Source organism: Phoca vitulina, unplaced genomic scaffold, assembly GCF_004348235.1.
Source record: "Phoca vitulina isolate PV1807 unplaced genomic scaffold, GSC_HSeal_1.0 scaffold1, whole genome shotgun sequence".
Taxonomy (NCBI): Eukaryota; Metazoa; Chordata; class Mammalia; order Carnivora; family Phocidae; genus Phoca; species Phoca vitulina.
In genome coordinates this window covers 79,881,136-79,899,995 of record NW_022589704.1, presented here as the reverse complement: position 1 = coordinate 79,899,995, position 18,860 = coordinate 79,881,136, and the positions used below count along the sequence as shown (strand labels likewise).

The 18,860-nt window shown below is 39.7% G+C and overlaps 1 protein-coding gene across 3 annotated transcripts in view; it reads left to right on the top strand.

The window, feature by feature from the left end:
* Positions 1–1,256: 1,256 nt before the first annotated feature.
* EPC2 (enhancer of polycomb homolog 2) overlaps positions 1,257–18,860 on the top strand; it is a 123,232-nt gene continuing 105,628 nt past the window's right edge. For all 3 annotated transcript variants that reach the window (XM_032410816.1, XM_032410811.1, XM_032410801.1), the window contains exon 1: positions 1,257–1,710. In XM_032410816.1, coding sequence (XP_032266707.1) covers positions 1,558–1,710 — 153 coding nt within the window. In that variant the 5' untranslated portion in view covers positions 1,257–1,557. The remainder of the gene's footprint in view (positions 1,711–18,860) is intronic.

The following is an 18,860-nucleotide window of genomic DNA, read 5'->3' as shown; positions in this document are numbered from 1 at the left end:
CATGTGTCATCTCCTGTATAAAGTATTTACACTTTTTTTTTTAAAGAGAGAGAGTGAGTGTGTACAAGCAGGGTGGGGGAGCAGGGGGAGGGAGAGAGAGAGAATCCCAGGAGGGCTCGGTGTGTGCGTGGGGGGAGCCCAAGATGGGCCCAAGATGGGGCTGGCTCTCACCACCCTCAGACCATGACCTCAGCCAAAATCAAGAGTCCCATGCTCAACCTATGGAGCTAGCCAGGTGCCTTGAGTATTTACACTTTTTAATTTTTTCCCATCATTTATCTTTCCTGTTCTTCAACTACTTACGTCTCTTATTGTTACTCATCTTTACAACCATCCTGTCATCCCATTAACGTGAAAGCTCCATGAGGGCAGGAACTTAATTTCAAACTTCTTTGCCTCTTCCACAATACCCAATATTTTACACACACCTGCCACTTCGGAAATGTGTGCTGCCTTGGTTAACTTTTATAAGTTTAAGAACTCTGTTTTTGAAATCAGAGAAGTATCTACCATCCATTAAATAACTCTAAGAAGTTTGGGTGACAGGTTCAAGGGCACTTGTTGCACCTGGCAGCCTCAAACATTAACCCTCACTGCTGCCATAAGCATCTTCCCGGAGAAGGTGACGATTAGTGAAGATGCATTACCACGAAGAGCTCTTTGGGGCAGGTACTGGAGAGAGGATGCAGGGTGGAGGGCTGGGGCTGCATGACCGTTTTCGGGGCGGGCGGGACCGGCAGATCTGCGCCGCTCTGAGTGGGCAGACGGAATGGACCTTTCGCACCTCCCCGGGATGTGCGAATTGGAGGATGCGAATTAGCCGGCTTTCGGGGCACCGTGGAGATAGCGCTTTCTAAGTACAGGCTCGGTGGTGGCTGTTGTGCCCTGGTTGACATCTTCCTTTCCCGCTCACGGACTTCTGCAGACACGCGCTGTTCCGCGCTGCCGTGTTTTGCCCAGCGCTTTCCTTCTGGGCACCCAGCGAGCGGCGGGTCGGGGCCGCGAAGGCAGAGGCGCACGCTCTGGGGCGCGGGTTAACTTGCGCACCTGGCACCTGCCACAGGCTAGAAGCGGGCCGGCAAGCCGAGGGCCGCCGCCGCCCCCTCTCCCCTGAGCGGCCCGAGGCTGAGCACGCTCCCGCGGGCCGGCCGCGCCGCGGAGAGAGTGGGTGGGCAGGCGAGGGAGGGGAAGGGAGAGGAAGGAGGGAGGGAGGGAGAGAGCGAGGCGCGTCCCCGCGGCGGGGGCGCGCTCTCGCGCGGGCTGCCGGGATCGCTCGCCGCCGCTGTGGTAATGTCCGCCATGTTGGCCATGGCGCAGGGAGCGGATCGGGCGGGCGAGCGGCGGATCTAGTGTGTGGAAGCGGCCGCGGGCGGCGGGGGGCTGTTTTCGGGCGGGGTGGGCGCCCATGCTGTGGCCGGGGGCAGTGAGGAGGAGGAGGAGGAGCGGGCCGGCCGCGCTGCACTGAGGAAGGAGGTGGAGGAGGCGGCGGGAGTCCTCCCCCCCTCCCCGCCCGCCCCGCCGCCGCCGCCCGGGCTGTTCCTGTAAGGCGGGGAGACAATGAGTAAACTCTCCTTCCGAGCGCGGGCGCTGGACGCCGCCAAACCGCTGCCTATCTACCGCGGCAAGGACATGCCTGATCTCAACGACTGCGTCTCCATCAACCGGGCCGTGCCCCAGATGCCCACCGGGATGGAGAAGGAGGAGGAATCGGTAGGGACTCGAGTGTTTATTACCCCCCCTTCCCTCCTCCCCCCTCCCCTTTGTCAGTCGGGCCTCGCCATTCACAGAGCGCTTTACGCTCGCTGGAGGGCGCCTCTGCCGCTCCAACGCATGGGACCCTACGCCGGCGGAGTAGCGTAAACCCTCTCGGCCGGCGCAGCGCCCGCCCGCGGCCGCCATGTTGTTGCGTCCCAGTGTTGTGATTAGCTCGCAGCGCCGCTTACGCTGCCGTAAGGGGGCCTTGCCGTAAGCGGCGGCCGGGAATGGCGCAGGGGATGTTCTGGCCGCACTTGGCGTACGGCCTCTGTTTACCTCCCCCGCTCCTCCCAACCTCTCCCCGGCGCGGGGTTAATTAATGGGCAAGGGATCCTTTGGCTAGGAAAGATTTTTTCCCCCACTTTCAAATTTAGTTTTGCGTTGGGTTCTCTTTGAAGTGACTTATGGAAAGTAAAACGCGTTCAAAACAAACATCTTCCTCCTAGCAAGGTAACCCTCGCTCTCGAGCCGGCGGTGGTGCAGCGGGATGAGGCGGTGCAGCACTGCGGCGGGGGAGGGCGGGGGCCGCGACTACCCAGTGGGGTGTAGCGGTCGAGAGCCGTTGACCGGCTAGCTCCACGGCCGCGAGAAGGGACGGCGCTGCCCGCCTGGCCGGGAAGGCGCCCGCTCGGCGCTCAGCGTTAGAAAGCAAACAGGGATGTTCAGCAACGATCTGCTGGCGTTGCCCCGTCCCCGCGTTGCCCCGTCCCCTTCGATGAGAATTGTCATCGAAGAGGAGGGTCTTCTAGAAGTTGAGGATTTAATGCATCTAAATTGACAGTTACGTTTTCTGATAATACAGCGCTTTCTGTAAAAATTCTGCTTGTCTCCCTGATGGGATTTTGCATACGGATAAATTTTATCTGGCCTGACTGTGTTTATGACTCTGGAGTGGTGTTACTTGCGTGCGAACTTCATAGTAACTGCACCCTCAAGAATTTCTTCAATGAACCTGCGGTCCCGCCTTATTGTCAACCCTGGGTGTGCGTGGATTGGTTCTCTTGCTTCTGTGACTGTCAGAAGGCGGCTCGAGGTTTCTGTGATTGGTTTTCTCTTTTGACTATTAATATTGCAGGAAATGCTTTTATGCCTTTGATTGGCTGCTCCAGTTCTGACCTCAATATATTACCCTGTTATTACTACTTTCTGCTGTGATTTAATCACATTTCTCTTTGGTTTTTGGTTATTTGAAAGTCTTGCACTTTAAGTAGAAAATGAATATGGCAATAGTATCGGGATGAACATTCAGTATTCAACTTTTCAAATAATAAGATGAACCCCCCCCCAAAAAAGAAAACGTTTGCAGTGGATTTAGATCTAAGTCATATGAGAACATTCTTTTTGTTTTTAAAGTAAAGTTTATTTCTAACTTAGCTCAATTTTCCACGGGAACGATAATTAAGATAAGAAAGTTATAGTATGTATGAGAATTAATTGAATTGAACTTTAAAAAACACAACTTTGTATTCCACAAAGTTAAATTTCTGTTAATATTATTTTATGGGTTTTGATACAAAAGGAGAGGTAGCTTATGAGTATCAATAGTGTATGTAATTACTTGGATCCAGTTATTTTGGTTTGGGAAGAACTGAAATCAGGAAACTTGTTCTAGAATGAACAGTTAGTCCCTGGAAGATAAATGGCTTTTTGTGAACGTTGATCAGCAATATACTTATTGCTTTAGGTCCTTCGTTTGCCACATATATCTTGGTATTTTATCTGAATTCAGGAAGAAGACTTCCAGTTTAGTTATTTTTTTAATGATGTATTAAAAACAAATGTTTAACCCTTTCACTGTTAACTTTTTCAGTAGAAGTTATGGTTTCCCTCTAGAGATTGGAAATTAGATTATATTGGATTATTTTCAGTACCCTGCTTCAACTGCCCAATTTTAGGGAAGAAGAAATCCAACTTCTGGTGGAACTAGAGTTGAAACCCAGGACTTCTGACTCTTTGTCCTGTCCTTTCTACCTCTTCAGTGTTATAAGTGGAGGTACTTAAAATCAGAACAAAACTAAACAAACCCTGACAGTTGAGATTTATAGTCTAAAGTCTTTTGCTTCCCAGAATGTCCAGTTGGGGTGTTAGTTTTTTCTTTTCATCTTTTAAGTTAACACGGAAGTCAGAAGACTTGTGCTTTCATAAGTGACAGCCAGTTCAGTTCTTCTGGTCTTATTTACAGGGTTTCAGTTATTCAGCAGAATTATTTGTTCTTCAAAAAAATACTCTTCCTTGATCAACAGTTCTAAGCAGCAATAAAATATAAATCTCATAAATGTTTTGTGTTTCACTTGAGTTGTATTTCAATTCAACTTCCATTATCAACATGTTTTAATTACTTTCGTAAGTATTTTTTTTTAATCATGTAGACTTGTAAAAAGAAAATAAAACCAACCTTGGCTTGTGGATTTATAATTGTTGCTTTGTATTTCTAAACTGTCCACAGTATGGCCTCCCTTCCTGTTTGGTTGACAGAATCCTTTAACTTCATTTGAACCACCTTCATGGATCTTACCCCTCTTCCTGCCCCCCCAGTAAAATTAAGGACTGTATCTATAGGATTGTTATTAGACTTTGTTTATATAGTCATTGACTCAGTTTTGAGTTACATTTTGGTAATACTTAGATAATTTAGGTGTTCTTTGGCATTGATAGCACTCTATCATTCTCTTAGCTCTTTGTTTTCTTTTGGAAGTGCAGCCATCTTCTCTTCCCTTTCCTTATTTTCTTTGTCTTTTGCCTAAGGTCTGCCAGTTGGCATCCTCCTAAACTTGATCTCTGTAGTGCTCCTCATTGCACTTGGTTTAGGTCAGATACTGTAAACATATGTTTATTTCGAATTTAAGCAACCAGAGAGATCAGGTGATTGGTGATTCTGCCACCTCCCCCTGAGTGTTATATAGTGGTATTTTTTGAATACTTCTGTGTCGCAGATAATGTGTTAAGAACTTTACATACTATTTCATTTAATCCTTTTTGAAAATCCACTTTTTTGAGGTATAATTTACATACAATAAAATGTGTTTATTTAAAGCATAGCGTTTGATGAGTTTTGACAAATGTGTACACCCAAGGAAATGCCACCACAATCAAGATAAAGCAACATTTCAAACATCCAAGAAGTTCCCTTGTGCTTCTTTGCAAGTCAGTCCCTCTCCACTAGTAGTTCTAAGCAACTACTCATTTGCTTTCTCTCCCTCTAGACTAGTACTGTCTTTTCTAGAATTTCATTTAAATGGATTTCATATACTCTTGTGTTCGGCTTCTTTTGCTCAGCATGATTCATTAAAGATTCATCCTTGTTACGGTGTATCAGTCCATTCCTTTTTATTACTGAATAGTATTCTAGTGAGTTGATACAATATATTCATCCATCCATCTGGATATTTGATTTGCTTTCTGTTTTTGGTTTTCATTTAATCCTTGTAACAGTCATGTGGGGTATTATTGTTTGTTTTATGAAGAAACTGAGGGTCTCACTGTTAGTAACTGGCAGGACTAGAATTCATGCCCTTGCTTTTATAAGATTACAAAAACCATTCTTAAAATCACTAAGCTTCATATTGACTTCCTACAGAACCACAAATTAGCTTCTGAACTATTGTCAAGTTCATTATAGTTTTTGTAAATAATGTTTTACTTTTTATAATTTGATTGGAATATTAAATTATTAAGTGTAGTTTTTCGTCCCTTAACTGTGTCTGACTTTTGCTTTTGGCTTTTCAGATTTTGTTTCTTTTTCTTTTTTTTCTTAGATGTTTGTTAGCTTTGCTTCCCTGTCCTGGCACCATTGTGTTTATCTGAATGTTTATGTTATCTTAGCATATAAGAAATTTGTGGGAACCTGTCCTATTTTATTATTTAGATTTTATCCTAATAGAATGTCGCCTTTCTAAGGGCAAGGATTTTTGCATATTTTGTTCATTAATGTATTCTGAGTTCCCCAGAACTGTGCCTGGCACATAATATATGCTTGCTAAGTGTTGGATAAGTGTTGAATGAGGCTTCATACCAAGATCTATGTTTTTGTGAAACACTGTGTGTGTGTGTGTGTGTGTGTGTGTGTAAAATTCATTAACAGAATTTGGTAAATTATTCTTCTGGGAATTCTTTTTGGTTTCTTACTTTGGTATGACATATACGTAAATACCAAGCCTTTTTATTTTCCTCTTGAGTGAGAGGCTCCTTTAAATACATAATTTTTTTATACATAGGTATGGCTGCAATATTAGTTTTCATCTTGTGTTAATTATTCTTATAGGTGTACGTAGATTTATGTAAGATATTTTTTGTAGTAACATGTACCATTAACCAAAATCTATGTGAAGCATGTGATTCTGCTTATTTTTAAAGAAAAAGACCATGACTGATTTGAATTGCCTTTTCTCCTTTTATGTTTTAGTTGCCTAATTTTGGTATTATCTTAATATTTTAAGGGACATTTTCAAAGATAGGGTAGGAATATATTCAGTCTTTCTCACATTTCAAAGTTATTTTTGGCACTAATACATTTCATGTTTCATGATAGGGTTCTAGAGAGGATATAAAATGCAGTTTTGTAAATTGATCTTGTAAAAACATTTAACATTTATTCTTTCAACAAAAGCAGATACCAGCCAGGTATCATCTGAGTGCCAAATACTACTTAAATATGACATTAGGAAGCTATTTTAAAGGGGTAAGTATGTCAAAGTATTTGTAAGACTGTGTGCTGGAGTGTTAGGATTAAAATTAAAAGAAGAATAGAATACAGATCTTGACTTCAGAGAACTTAAAGGAGTCATTGAGGTCTAAAACATTTTTGGAAAGTTAGCAAAAACTACCAGGTTAAGTTGACCTGCCAAAGAGCATTAGAAAAAGCTAAATGTCAGTATACTTAAGAGAGAAAACTGTTATTGGAATGTATAGAGGGGTTGGAGAGAGATTTAACAATTTGGGCTTTCAGGTTTGGTTGTACAGTGTGTATTGAAGCAAATACTTGAGTGCAGGAATGTTTAAAGCAATTTCTATGGATGTTGGGGTGCCTGGGTGGCACAGTTGGTTAAGCGTCCGTCTCTTGGTTTAGGCTCTTCGTTTAGGCTCAGGTTGTGATCTTAGGGTCTTGAGATCAAGCCCTGTGTGGGGCTCTGTGGGGCTCTGCGCTCTGTGCAGAGTTGACCTAAGAGTCTCTTCTCCCTCTGCCCCTCCCCACTGCACGCTTGCTCACATCCTCTTTCTCTCTTTATCTCTCTCTCTCAGATAAATAAATACATCTTTAAAAAAAAAAACAATTTCTATGGATGTTAAGTAGACTAAAGGAAGGTTCTTCCATGTTACATGTATTTTATGTCCTTTTCAATCCCATCATCCTCTGCTGATAGAAACTTCAGGAGGGTAGCCCTATGTCATTTCTGAGCAGGTCATTCTCTTAGCTCTTTCTCCCTTTTTTTTTTGGACACACAGATGGCTTTTACTTTTCTTCCCCTTCCTTTGTTCTGTGCTATATCTTCAACGCTAGAAACTGTTCAGAACAAAGAAGGCACTCAGTAAATATTTGGCGAATGAATGAATAAAAGTTGGGGTGGAGACAAGGTTGAAAGAAGGGTAGAATTATACCAGATTATAGATAGTTTCCAACATTAGGCCCAGGAATTTATAGGATGGTGTAGAAAAAAGAGCACTGACTTGCAAATGTGAAGTCTGTTTCTAGTTTTGTTTCTGTTCTTAGTGGCCAAATGATCTGGGAAAGTTGCCTTCCTTCTCTGAGCATCAGGTCATTCATCACTACCATCACAGCTACCATTTATTGAGTGTGTGTGAGTATGTGGAGTATGTGGAGTATGTGCCAGGCACTTTGTTAAACTCAGTAGATGGTTTAGAACTCATTCATACAACAGCAGGATGTGTAGTAGGTAGCTATTGTCTCTTTTCCAGAAGAAACTGAGGCTTTGGAGATTTAAGTATCTTGCCCAAGGTCACCCCTACCTGGACTAGAACATAGTAAAGCCGGTATTTGAACTCAAACCCTATGAGTGATTGACTCTAGGGCTCTGATCTTTACCATTGTATTGCTTCATCTATAAAAAGAGTGGATTGAGAACTAGGTGATACCTAAGGTTTATTACATTTCCACTGTTCTGCAATTTATTATTCTGTAACATGGAAGAGTCATTAAAAGTTTTTGCCTCGGGCACCTGGGTGGCTCAGTGGGTTAAGTGTCTGCCTCAGCTCAGGTCATGATCCCGGGGTCCTGGGATCAAGTCCCCACATCGGGCTCATTGCTCAGCAGGGAGCCTGCTTCTCCCTCTCCCTGCCGCTCCCCCTGCTTGTGCGCTTGCTCTCCTCTCTCTCTCTCTCTCTCACAAATAAAATCTTAAAAAAATTTCTTTTTTGCCTCAGGGAATGATATGAAGGAAGGTTTAAAGTGAATGCCTTTTGTAAACTCTTCTTTTTTAAAAAGATGTAAAGGAATGATTTATCTATGGTATAAGTTTAGATTTCATCAGTATCAGTTCTCTAAAAATGAGGCCTAAAAATATTTAACAGGTGGGATCATTAGGTTAGTTTCATGTACAGAAACCAGAAACCAAATCTGGTTTCTTTAAGATTCCTGAGTGTTGTCTCGAAGACTGCAAAGAAGGCTTGACCAGTCAAGGCTTGGGAAGGCCTGGAACCAGGGCAAGCTTTGGGCCCTTTAGCAGCAAGTGATTATTAACATCACTGAACTAACAATTGCCAATCTTTTGAGAGGTAGTATAGGGTAGTCGTTAAGTGCATATGTTCTGGAGCCAGACTGAATGGTTTTGAGTCCTCTGGCAGGTTAACTTGATTTATAAAATCTCATAGGATTGTTGAGAGGATGAATTGTGGTGCACTTGGGACAATTTGTGGCATTCAGTAAGCAGTCAGTAAATATTAGCTATTATTCTCATCATTGTTACATTTTTTTTCATTTCAAAATCCCAGATCCTGGTGTTAAAGGGCATTATTGGTTTGGCTTTCATCAGGTATCTATGTACCTGTAAGTCTGACAGTCTGACGGGGGACCGGGGTGGTGATTAGTACACATGTGCTGTTAAGGGCTGCCCTTGAGAATGAGGCTTTAGTTAGGTAGCTGCCCTTTAGAGACTTACTACGGGTGTATATGTAACAGAATGACCAAAAGTTGTGAAGTTAAATTGTTTTATTTTTTATTTATTTTTTATTTTTATTTTTTTATTTTATTATGTTAATCACCATACATTACATCATCAGTTTTTTGATGTAGTGTTCCATGATTCATTGTTTGCGTATAACACCCAGTGCTCCATTCAATAACTGCCCTCTTTAATACCCATCACCAGGCTAACCCATCCCCCCATGCCCCTCCCCTCCAGAACCCTCAGTTTGTTTCTCAGAGTCCACAGTCTCTCTTGGTTTGTCTCCCTCTCCAATTCCCCGCCTTCATTTTTCCCTTCCTACTATTTTCTTTTTTTTAGCATATAATGTATTATGTTTCAGAGGTACAGGTCTGTGATTCAACAGTCTTAACACAATTCACAGTGCTCAACATAGCACATACCCTCCCCAAAGTCTATCACCCAGCCACCCCATGCCTCCCACCTCCCACCTCTCCAGCAACCCTCAGTTTGTTTTCTGAGATTAAGAATTCCTCGTATCAGTGAGATCATATGATACATGTCTTTCTCTGATTGACAATCAGAGTTAAATTGTTTTAATCCATAGTTTGACCCAAGGTGAATTTGTACACTTAGGGTGTTTTTATAAACCTTAAGTTTGTAAGTTGTTTTAATGAGATAACAATGTTTTACATATTTTACAATAAAATGGTAGGGTGTGTATTGCAATTTTTAAAGGAAATTTCAATTAAGGACTATAAAATAAGTCTCCAAAATCTTTTTAAAGAAAGCATACCCTTCATACTAATTTTTAGAGTAGTAAGGGGTGCATTTTGTGTGACCTCAAAGATATTTAACCTTCCTGGCCTTTAGTTTCCTCATTTGTGAAATAGAATTGGATTGAGTGACCTTTAAAGTACCTTTGGGTCTAAAAATTACTTGCATCTGTGAATCCACATTTCTACCTACTAGGCATATTGTCCAGAATATTAAGTAGATGAAAAGAACTAACAAGTGAGAGACTGTTAGGAAGATACTATTGTAGGTAAGCTTTAATTCTTTAAAAAGTTATTTATTGCAATGCTGTTAATTTGGTTTAGAGTCCTTTTTTTTTTGAAACGTTTAGTTACATTTACCTACTGTTTGATACTGGTTTTTCCTGGAGATAAATAGAGAAGTCCACTCTGTATGTTTTGGATATGATCAGTTCCCTTGCTTTCATGAAGTTTTCTTTCACTGTCTTTATTAATCTTACTCATTGCTGTAAATGTTCTGAATTTTGGTATACTTTTAGTCCTTACCATTTAAGTTTATTTTAATTTTCTAGTATCTCATGATTCTCACTTGAGGGGTGTGTACATTTGTGTGTGTATGGATGGATATGGATGTATGCATGAAAGAGTGAGAAAATAGATCCTTATTTTCCCATTAGACCAGATACCTTAAGCAAGGTATAATGTCTTCATTTTACGCAGCCCAGGCTGAATACCTATCCAGGCACTTAGGTGATAGAAAGTTTATAATACAGGCATTGACCAGTATACTAGACACTGGGATTGAATTTGATTATATTATTAAACATACAGCTCTGCATCTTCATTTCATTACAAGTAAAGTTGAGGTAGAAAAACAGTAATGAATGTATGGGGGACAGCATGAGGAGGAGAGGATGATAGGTAGGAATAAGCCATGAAGGAGACCAATGTAGATAGCAGTCGTACGTCATGATTATTTGATTTTATCTTAAAATCGATCCTTGTTTATATTTTGCCTTGTCTACACTTGAATGAAACAGAACTTTAGGTTTGTCTAGTCTACCATGCAGCACTGTTCTTTGTGGGATTAATAGTGGAGGAAGATGATGCCACTTCCAGACTCTCCTTAGCACCACTTTCTTATATATGATTTTTGGTTTCTTTTTTCTTGCCAGCTAGTATCACTGTGCAGTCGGAAGAATGCAGTTTGGAAGAGTCAGCCTCTCTGCTAGCTCTCTAACTCGTATCTTTACTTCCAGCTTTCTCACTTCCCTTTTTTGGAGAGGAGTGTGGACAAAGGATATGAGGTGGTTGGTTGGGGAGTCCACAAGCAGCCCTTATTTGTAGTGCTAATTTGATGAAGTTGGTACTTCAGAATTGTGACTTAGGTTCCATTCGTGGCCTTTGTCACTTTCCTGCTGGGCAAGATAAATTACTTCATCTCATTAAGCCACTTTGCTTCATCTGTTTAATGAGGAGCATCTCAAAAGGTAATCTTAAAGATTAACTTTTTTGTAGACTTAAGTCAGTGCCTTATACAGGCAACTGCTATTTTTTTATTATTAATAACAGTTTTCAGTTGTACAGGATAATAAGTGTGAGGGAATATGGAAAAGTAAAATATACAGAGTATCTCCATACATTATTTTGTGGTATAGTTTCATATTTTTTTCTTCAGTCAATTACATATATTTTTACAGTTGTCAAACATTAGCAAATTGATATGTATATTTTCCTCCTTCCATCTCTGTTCCTGGCAGAGCATTTAAGAATCAAAATGATTAAAAAAAATTAAAGACTGAAAATTAGCAACAGAGAAAACTGAATCTTTAGCTAATCCTCACAGTTATACTTGACTCCTGAATAATTGATAGTTAAATATTGTATTTGTTTTTAGAAGTGATTTTTTTTTTCTTGGATTATTTAGTTGGTCATGGGGGAAAATCAGTTTTAGTGATGAAAATCTGTTCAGTGGGTGGTGTACGCTAGAGAATTGAATGAAGAGAGACGTTCTAATAAACCAGTGCACTCTGGGATGAACATTTAAGTTTGGAAACTTTGGAAAGCATGGTACTGAAGAGGGTAATCTTGCCATTTGTTTGATCCTTGAGGTGTTTCTCGACTGGCACGTTTTTGGCAATTTGTTGGATGAATGAGACTGTCACAGGCATAGCAGGAAGTTTATTGATACCCTGCCTGCTAATTTCTGGTAGCATTCCAATTGGGATAACCCCAAAATGTTTCTCCTTCAATTTCCAAGTGGGGGCTGTGGCGTCTGATTTAAGAACCATTTTCCAAGGCTTCTTAACCTTTTGTGACTTGGACTTCTTTGCAGTCTGGTAAAACTCCTCAAAATGATTTTTTTTTTTTTTAAGTATAATTAACATATATTGTTACATTAGTTTCAGGTATACAGTATAGTGGTTTAGCAATTATATACATTCCTCTGTGCTCATCAAGATAAGTGTACTCTTAATCCCCTTTATTTCCCTTTCTACTTTTCCCCTCCCCGCTGCAACCACCAGTTCTCTGTATTTAAGAGTCTTTTTGTTTTTGTTTTGGGGTTTTTTGGTTTGTCTCTTTTTTTTCTTTGTTCATTTGTTTCTTAAATTCCACATGAGTGAAATCACATATTATTTGTCTGTGTCTTATTTCACTTAGCTGTATACTAAGTCTGTCAATGGTGTTGCAAAAATGGCAAGATCTCATTCTTTTTTTATGGCTGAATAATATTCCCGTGTGTGTGTGTGTGTGTGTGTGTGTGTGTGTGTACACACACCACATTTTCTCTATTCATTCATCTGTTTATGGACACTTGGGTTGCTTCCATATCTTAGCTATTGGCTTGTAAACAAAGCTGCAGTAAACATAGAGGTGCATGTATCTTTTTAAATTAGTGGTCTTATTTTCTTTGGGTAAATAACCCAGGAGGGGAATTACTGAATCATATGGTAATTCTACTTTTAATTTTTTGAGGAATCTGCGTATGTTTTCCACAGTGACCGCCCCAATTTACATTCACACCAGTGGTGCACAAGGGTTCCTTTTTTCTCCATACTCTCACCAACACTTGTTATTTCTTGTCTTTTTGATTGTAGCCATTCTGATGGATGTAAGGTAATACCTCATTGTGGTTTTGACTGGCATTTCCCTGATGAATAATGATGTTGAGCATCTTTTCATGTGTCTTTGGCCATTTGTAGGTCTTCTTTGGAAAAATGTCTGTTTTGCCAAAAAGAATAAAATACCTAGGAATAAACTTAACCAAGGAGGTAAAAGACCTATACTCTGAAAACTATAAAACAGTGATGAAAGAAATTGAAGATGACACAAACAAATGGAAAGATATTCCATGCTTATGGGTTGAAAGAACCAATATCATTAAAATGTACTACTGAGGTGTCTGGGTGGCTCAGTTGGTTAAGCATCTGACTCTTGATTTCAGCTCAGGTCTTGATCTCAGGGTCATGCGCTCAAGCCCTGTGTTGGGCTCCACAGTGTAAGTGGAGCCTACTTAAAAAAAAAAAAAAAAAAAAAAAAAAACAAGTTAACACTACCCAAAGCCATGTGCAGATTTAATGCAATCCCTATTAAAATACCAATAGCATTTTTCACAGAACTAGAACAAATAATGCTAACATTTGTATGGAACCAGAAAAACCTTGAATAGCTAAAGAAGTCTTGAGAAAGAACAAAGGTAGAGGCAGCACAATCCCAGCCTTCAAGATATACATACTACAAAGCTGTAGTAATTGAAACAGTATGGTACGGGTATAAAAATAGACACATAGATCAATAGAATAGGATAGAGACCCCAGAAATAAACATGTGCTTACTGTATGTTCAACTAATCCATGACAAAGGAGGCAAGAATATACAGTGGGAAAACTGGACCACTTCCTTACACCATACACAAAAATAAACTCAGAATGGATTCAAGACCTAAATGTGAGACTTAAAACTCCCAGAAGAAAACATAAGCAGTAATTTCTCTGACATGGGCAATAGAAACATTTTTCTAGATATGTCTCCTGAGGCAAGGGAAACAAAAGCAAAAATAAACTATTGGGACTACACCAAAATAAAAAACTTTTGTACAGCTCAGGAGACCATCAACAAAATGAAAAGACAACCTATGGAATGGGAGAAGGTAAGTCCAAATGACATATCCAATAGAGGGTTAGTATCCAAAATATATAAAGAACTTATACAACTCAACACCAAAAAGAATCAGTCAAAAAATGGGCAGAGGGCCTGAACCAGAATGATGTTTTAAATGCATAAAATAAAATCACATAAACCAGTTATATTGAAAGTTATCAAAATATTAAAACAATTTGTAATTTACATGCTTTATTAACACATTGACAGTATCTAGAGTTGAGTCTAATTATCTTAATTTTGAAGTCGTGATAAGTATAAATAATATTTTGACAAGTGAAACCACTGTAATATGACAATGAAATGATCTGTTATTTCTGTTGTATTGCTAGTCCTAGTATTACCGGTACTACTATTTTGCCTTTTGCTGACATTAGTAATTGAAGGAAATGTTAAATTTGGTAGAAGTTAGTGGAATTAAAGAAATGATTATTTTCTCGCCCAAGTTCATGGACCCTTCAGTTCTTTCTTTGGATGTTTTGAGGGTCTGTGACTTAAGGTTCAGAACGCCTCAAGATTTTCTTTGGCCCGAGTGGCAATCCTATTCCTGTGTCATCTTTGTCCCAAATATATATAGTCAGGCTAAAGATTTTATTTCCATTATTATAAAGGAGCTGCTACTATAAACAATATGTTATCTTCATGTTTAAGGCATTTTCTAGGTTTTTTAAATTGAAAAATAATAGAACCAGATGATTTAAAGATAACAACGTACTAGCACAAAATGGTATACATGAAAAGTAAGTGTCCTTCCTTCCTTACAATCCCCAGACACTCCACAGAGGCAGCTATTGTTGTATGTCTATCCTAAAAAACTTCTAAACAAATGCTTTTTACTACATAAAGGCAAATATTTCCTGTATTCATTTTATAAGTAACGTGATCTTAGAGTTCGTTTCTTAATCTAGAGTCATAAAGTCAAGTAATTTTGATTTTAAATTTTTTTTCTTTTAAAATCTCTGAAGAATTGAGAATTGGCAAATTGTAGCTTTCTGGTTGAATTGTTTTAAAGCTTGGATATGAAACCTTAATCTTTTATCCCCATGTGGCAATTTGGCTGTCTGTAAGCCTTGCATTGTGCATAGGACTTTTTTATTTTCTTATATACAAGGTAAATATTTTGAAGTCAGAATAACTATTGATTACGTGGCTTGTGAATGTATTTTTTCTATGAGTTATTTATGGCTTATATAGCAGTTTTGGTCAGAAGAGCTACCGTTTTGAAGAAAGTCTTATTTCTGGTTATCATGTTGGTAAGCTGGATCTTTCATACAGACTGCACTCTCTCAAACTTTCACTGAAGTATGTGTTTATTCATCCAGTAAATATCTCCATGAATACATGGACCATGTATGTACTTTTGTATCTATCGGGTACAGTGAATGACATACGGTAGGTGTTCAGTAAATATTTGCTGATGGAATGAGCAAACACCTGCTGTGTACTTTAGATTACAAAAAGGGATAAGATGTGGTACCTGCCTTCAAGCAGTTTATAGTCCCATAGAAAAGAGTTGTACATGGATGACTCTGTATAAGGTTTAATGTGTTACATAGAAGATAAAAGTGATATTGTGGAAATTTGTGTCGCAAGGGACATGATTTGAACTAGAGTATATTTGAGTTCATGTAATAGCTAATTGAGTATAAGATACTACTGTATTATTTTTTACAAATTAGTTCTGAAGTTATTTCATATGCCAGGAAGCCATGAGTTTTTTTTAGATGCATGTCATTGCTTTTCATGTTGAAAAGTGTGTGATGCCTCACAGAGTTGTTAGAGGGTTGAAGAATTGTGATCTAGTGTAGAGTCACCTTTTAGGATAGGCAAACTTGTGTTAAGAGCAATTCCTGGCGGCGCCTGGGTGGCTCAGTCGGTTAAGCATCTGACTCTTGGTTTTGGCTCAGGTCATGACCTCAGGGTTGTGAGATGGAGCGCCCCAACAGGCTCTGCGCTGAGCGTGGAGCCTACTTAAGATTCTCTCTGTCTCCCCCTCCTTGTCCCCCCTCTCTTAAAAAAAAAAAAAAACAATTCCTGTTTAAAGAGCTCTGGGAAAAGAAGCTTTGTGATTTGGAGGATGACCTAAAGAAATAGTGTTGCTTCATTATTATACAAGTAATGTGCACATTTTATTTATTTTGGTTTAAAGCACAGAAGACACTTTCCATAAAGTACTTAGATGATTTTCTGTACATTATAGGTGCTTCAGTCAGTAGTGGTTCTTTTTCAGCTTTGTCTGAATGAAATATCAGCTCAGCCATCTTAGAGTTCGTCAGGGCTTTCCGAATACCTCCAAAAGAAATACAAAAGATTTGGGTCAGTGATTCTCAGACTTTGTCATGCATCAGAATCACCTGGGGGGCTTGTTAAAACACTCATCCCTGGGCTCCATTCTGATATTGTAGTTTTTAATGGGTCTGGAATGGGGCCTGGGAATTTGTGTTTTTTTAACATGTTCCTCATGCTGCCTGTCCAGTGACCACCCTTTGAAAATACCAATTTAGAAGGGAGAATAGCAGTTCTCATCTTGACCACATAGAATAATAGTCTGGGATGCTTTTGTAAAGTACATGTGTAGACCTTACCCTAGAGTTTGCAATGGAATCACAATTTATGGGTGATTTTGATTCTAGGTAGAAAAAAGGTTAGTAGGTGTGCCCATGTACCCTGCCTGTCCGCCTTGCCAGTTTACTACTCCTGTCAGAGGTATTTCTTTCTGCTCTAATTAGTTCTTTGGCTTTTAAGCTTTTTTTACTGATTCATTGTGTATATATGTAACCGAAATAAAGTGCATCTTGACACAACACACACGCACACAAATAAATATACAGTTGATTTTGTTCCCCCCATAGTTCTGTAAAGTTGCCATGAACAATGAATTAGCGAATACTGAACCATTGCTCCTAAAGGAAATACAGGGTTGGAATCCTGTAAACCTCTGGTCACACCATTTTCATCAACCAAATCAACGCATACTCCTGTTTTATGTATGTTTCTGTTTTAAAGATACTTTATTTAACGTATATTGTTGATTCTTGGCATTGAACTCAGAGCCAGGAGCACTCTAACTTGTGCCTGAGTGAAGCTTGTCTTAACACACATAGTTTCTCTGTAAGGCGCATCACAGCCTTCTTGGTCTTAGGAACACTAGACAGCACTTCAGCACTACACTTGGGGAGCCTGTAAACAATGACATCAACAAAAAACCACAAAAACGCAAAAAAGTGGCACTAAAGAGAACATTAGAAGTACACTTGTTTACAGTGTGAGAGCTGAAACAAGGAGAGTGTCACCTTGTTTGACCTCAGCTGGGAAGAGATGACTGGAGTGACTCAAATGCAGCTCTGTACATTCTTTGAATGACTGTGAAAATACTGCACATAGTGATTTGGGGGTCACAAATTTTGGGAGTAGGTGAATTTGCAAACACAGAATTTGTGAGTAATGAGGATTGGCTGTACATATGTTTTTCCCCTTTTCATTTCTATTTTGTTAAATGAGCTACTTATTGATTTTATGATTCACTAGAGATTCAACCCACAGTTTGAAAAACACTGTTTGATTCAGCAACATATGTTATATATTATTTACTAGTTATGCAATGATAGGTAGCAAGTGATATTAAACTATATGTATGTAATTTCCTCCCTTTCGAGAATATAGGGTTTAATCTTGAAAATAGGGAGCTGTGGTTTTGGAGGGTACATCCTCGGGTTTGCGTTGTAAAGTATCCCTGATGGCTGGATTGTGGAGGGCATTGCACGGGTGGCAGAAGGTGGTGGTGGCGGCGGCGGCAACAGCAGCAGAGGTGGCGACTAGACACTAGGCTGGTTATAAAGCCAGTGCAACTGGAAATGTGATTTCTAGTTATGTATTTTCAGCAGATTTGTGACAAGATGATTTGGATGCCTTGTGGATTAGGAGATTTCAATTAAGTCTTAATTTTATATCAGGGATTCTTAATTGAAGTCTCTGGTACCTAGATAGACTTAATGGGGTCTGTGAACTTACTGATTTTTTCTTTTAACCACAGTTTTATATATATGTCTCCTGATTACTCCCCTCATCATCAGATTATTAATGAAGTAAATGACCTAGAGGAGGTTAAGAATTACATTTTAGTAGATAATACAGATTACTTTTCTCATTATTAATCCTCATTGCATTTGAATCACAAAGTTCTAGGTTTCCTGAGAATTCTAAGGCATTTAAAAAGCTTTAGACTGAGTTTATACTGTTTTGAAATGCAGACTGTTTACATGGAAACATGTCCCTGAGGAATGTAAATGTATTGAATATAAGAAAAATTCTTTATTTTAAGCACAAAATTAATATTTAGATATTGTTTGCTTGTATTACAGTCGATTTGTGTTTAGAAACAGTGGCATAGGGGCGCCTGAGTGGCTCAGTCGTTTAAGCATCTGCCTTCGGCTCAGGTCATGATCCCAGGGTCCTGGGATCGAGCCCCACATTGGGCTCCCTGCTCAGTGGGAAGCCTGCTTCTCCCTCTCCCACTCCCCCTGTTTGTGTTCCCTCTCTCGCTGTGTCTCTCTCTGTCAAATAAATAAAATATTAAAAAAAAAAAAAAAGAAACAGTGGCATAATTAAGATTTGCCTCACTTGTTATTTGCTGTTAGGAAGCACAGGAAGGTACTCATTCTGTAGAGTGGTAAAGCAGTACAGAATGATTATTGGAGATGTGCTCAGCCATTTGAGCATATCTTGAGGTAGCTAGTGTCTCTGGAGATTGGAAAAGCAAAACCCCAAAACATCCACCTTGTTTTATGTTTTTGAAAATACCCACCTCGGGGCGCCTGGGTGGCTCAGTTGGTTAAGCGACTGCCTTCAGCTCAGGTCGTGATCCTGGAGTCCTGGGATCGAGTCCCACATCGGGCTCCCTGCTCAGCAGGGGGTCTGCTTCTCCCTCTGACCCTCTTCTCTCTCGTGCTCTCTGTCTCTCATTCTCTCTCAAATAAATAAATAAAAAATCTTTAAAAAAAAAAAAAAAAAAAGAAAATACCCACCTCTTCGTTATAACGGTATTGTTTATGCTTATTTGTAAAAAATTCAGAATATACCAAAAAAGTATAAA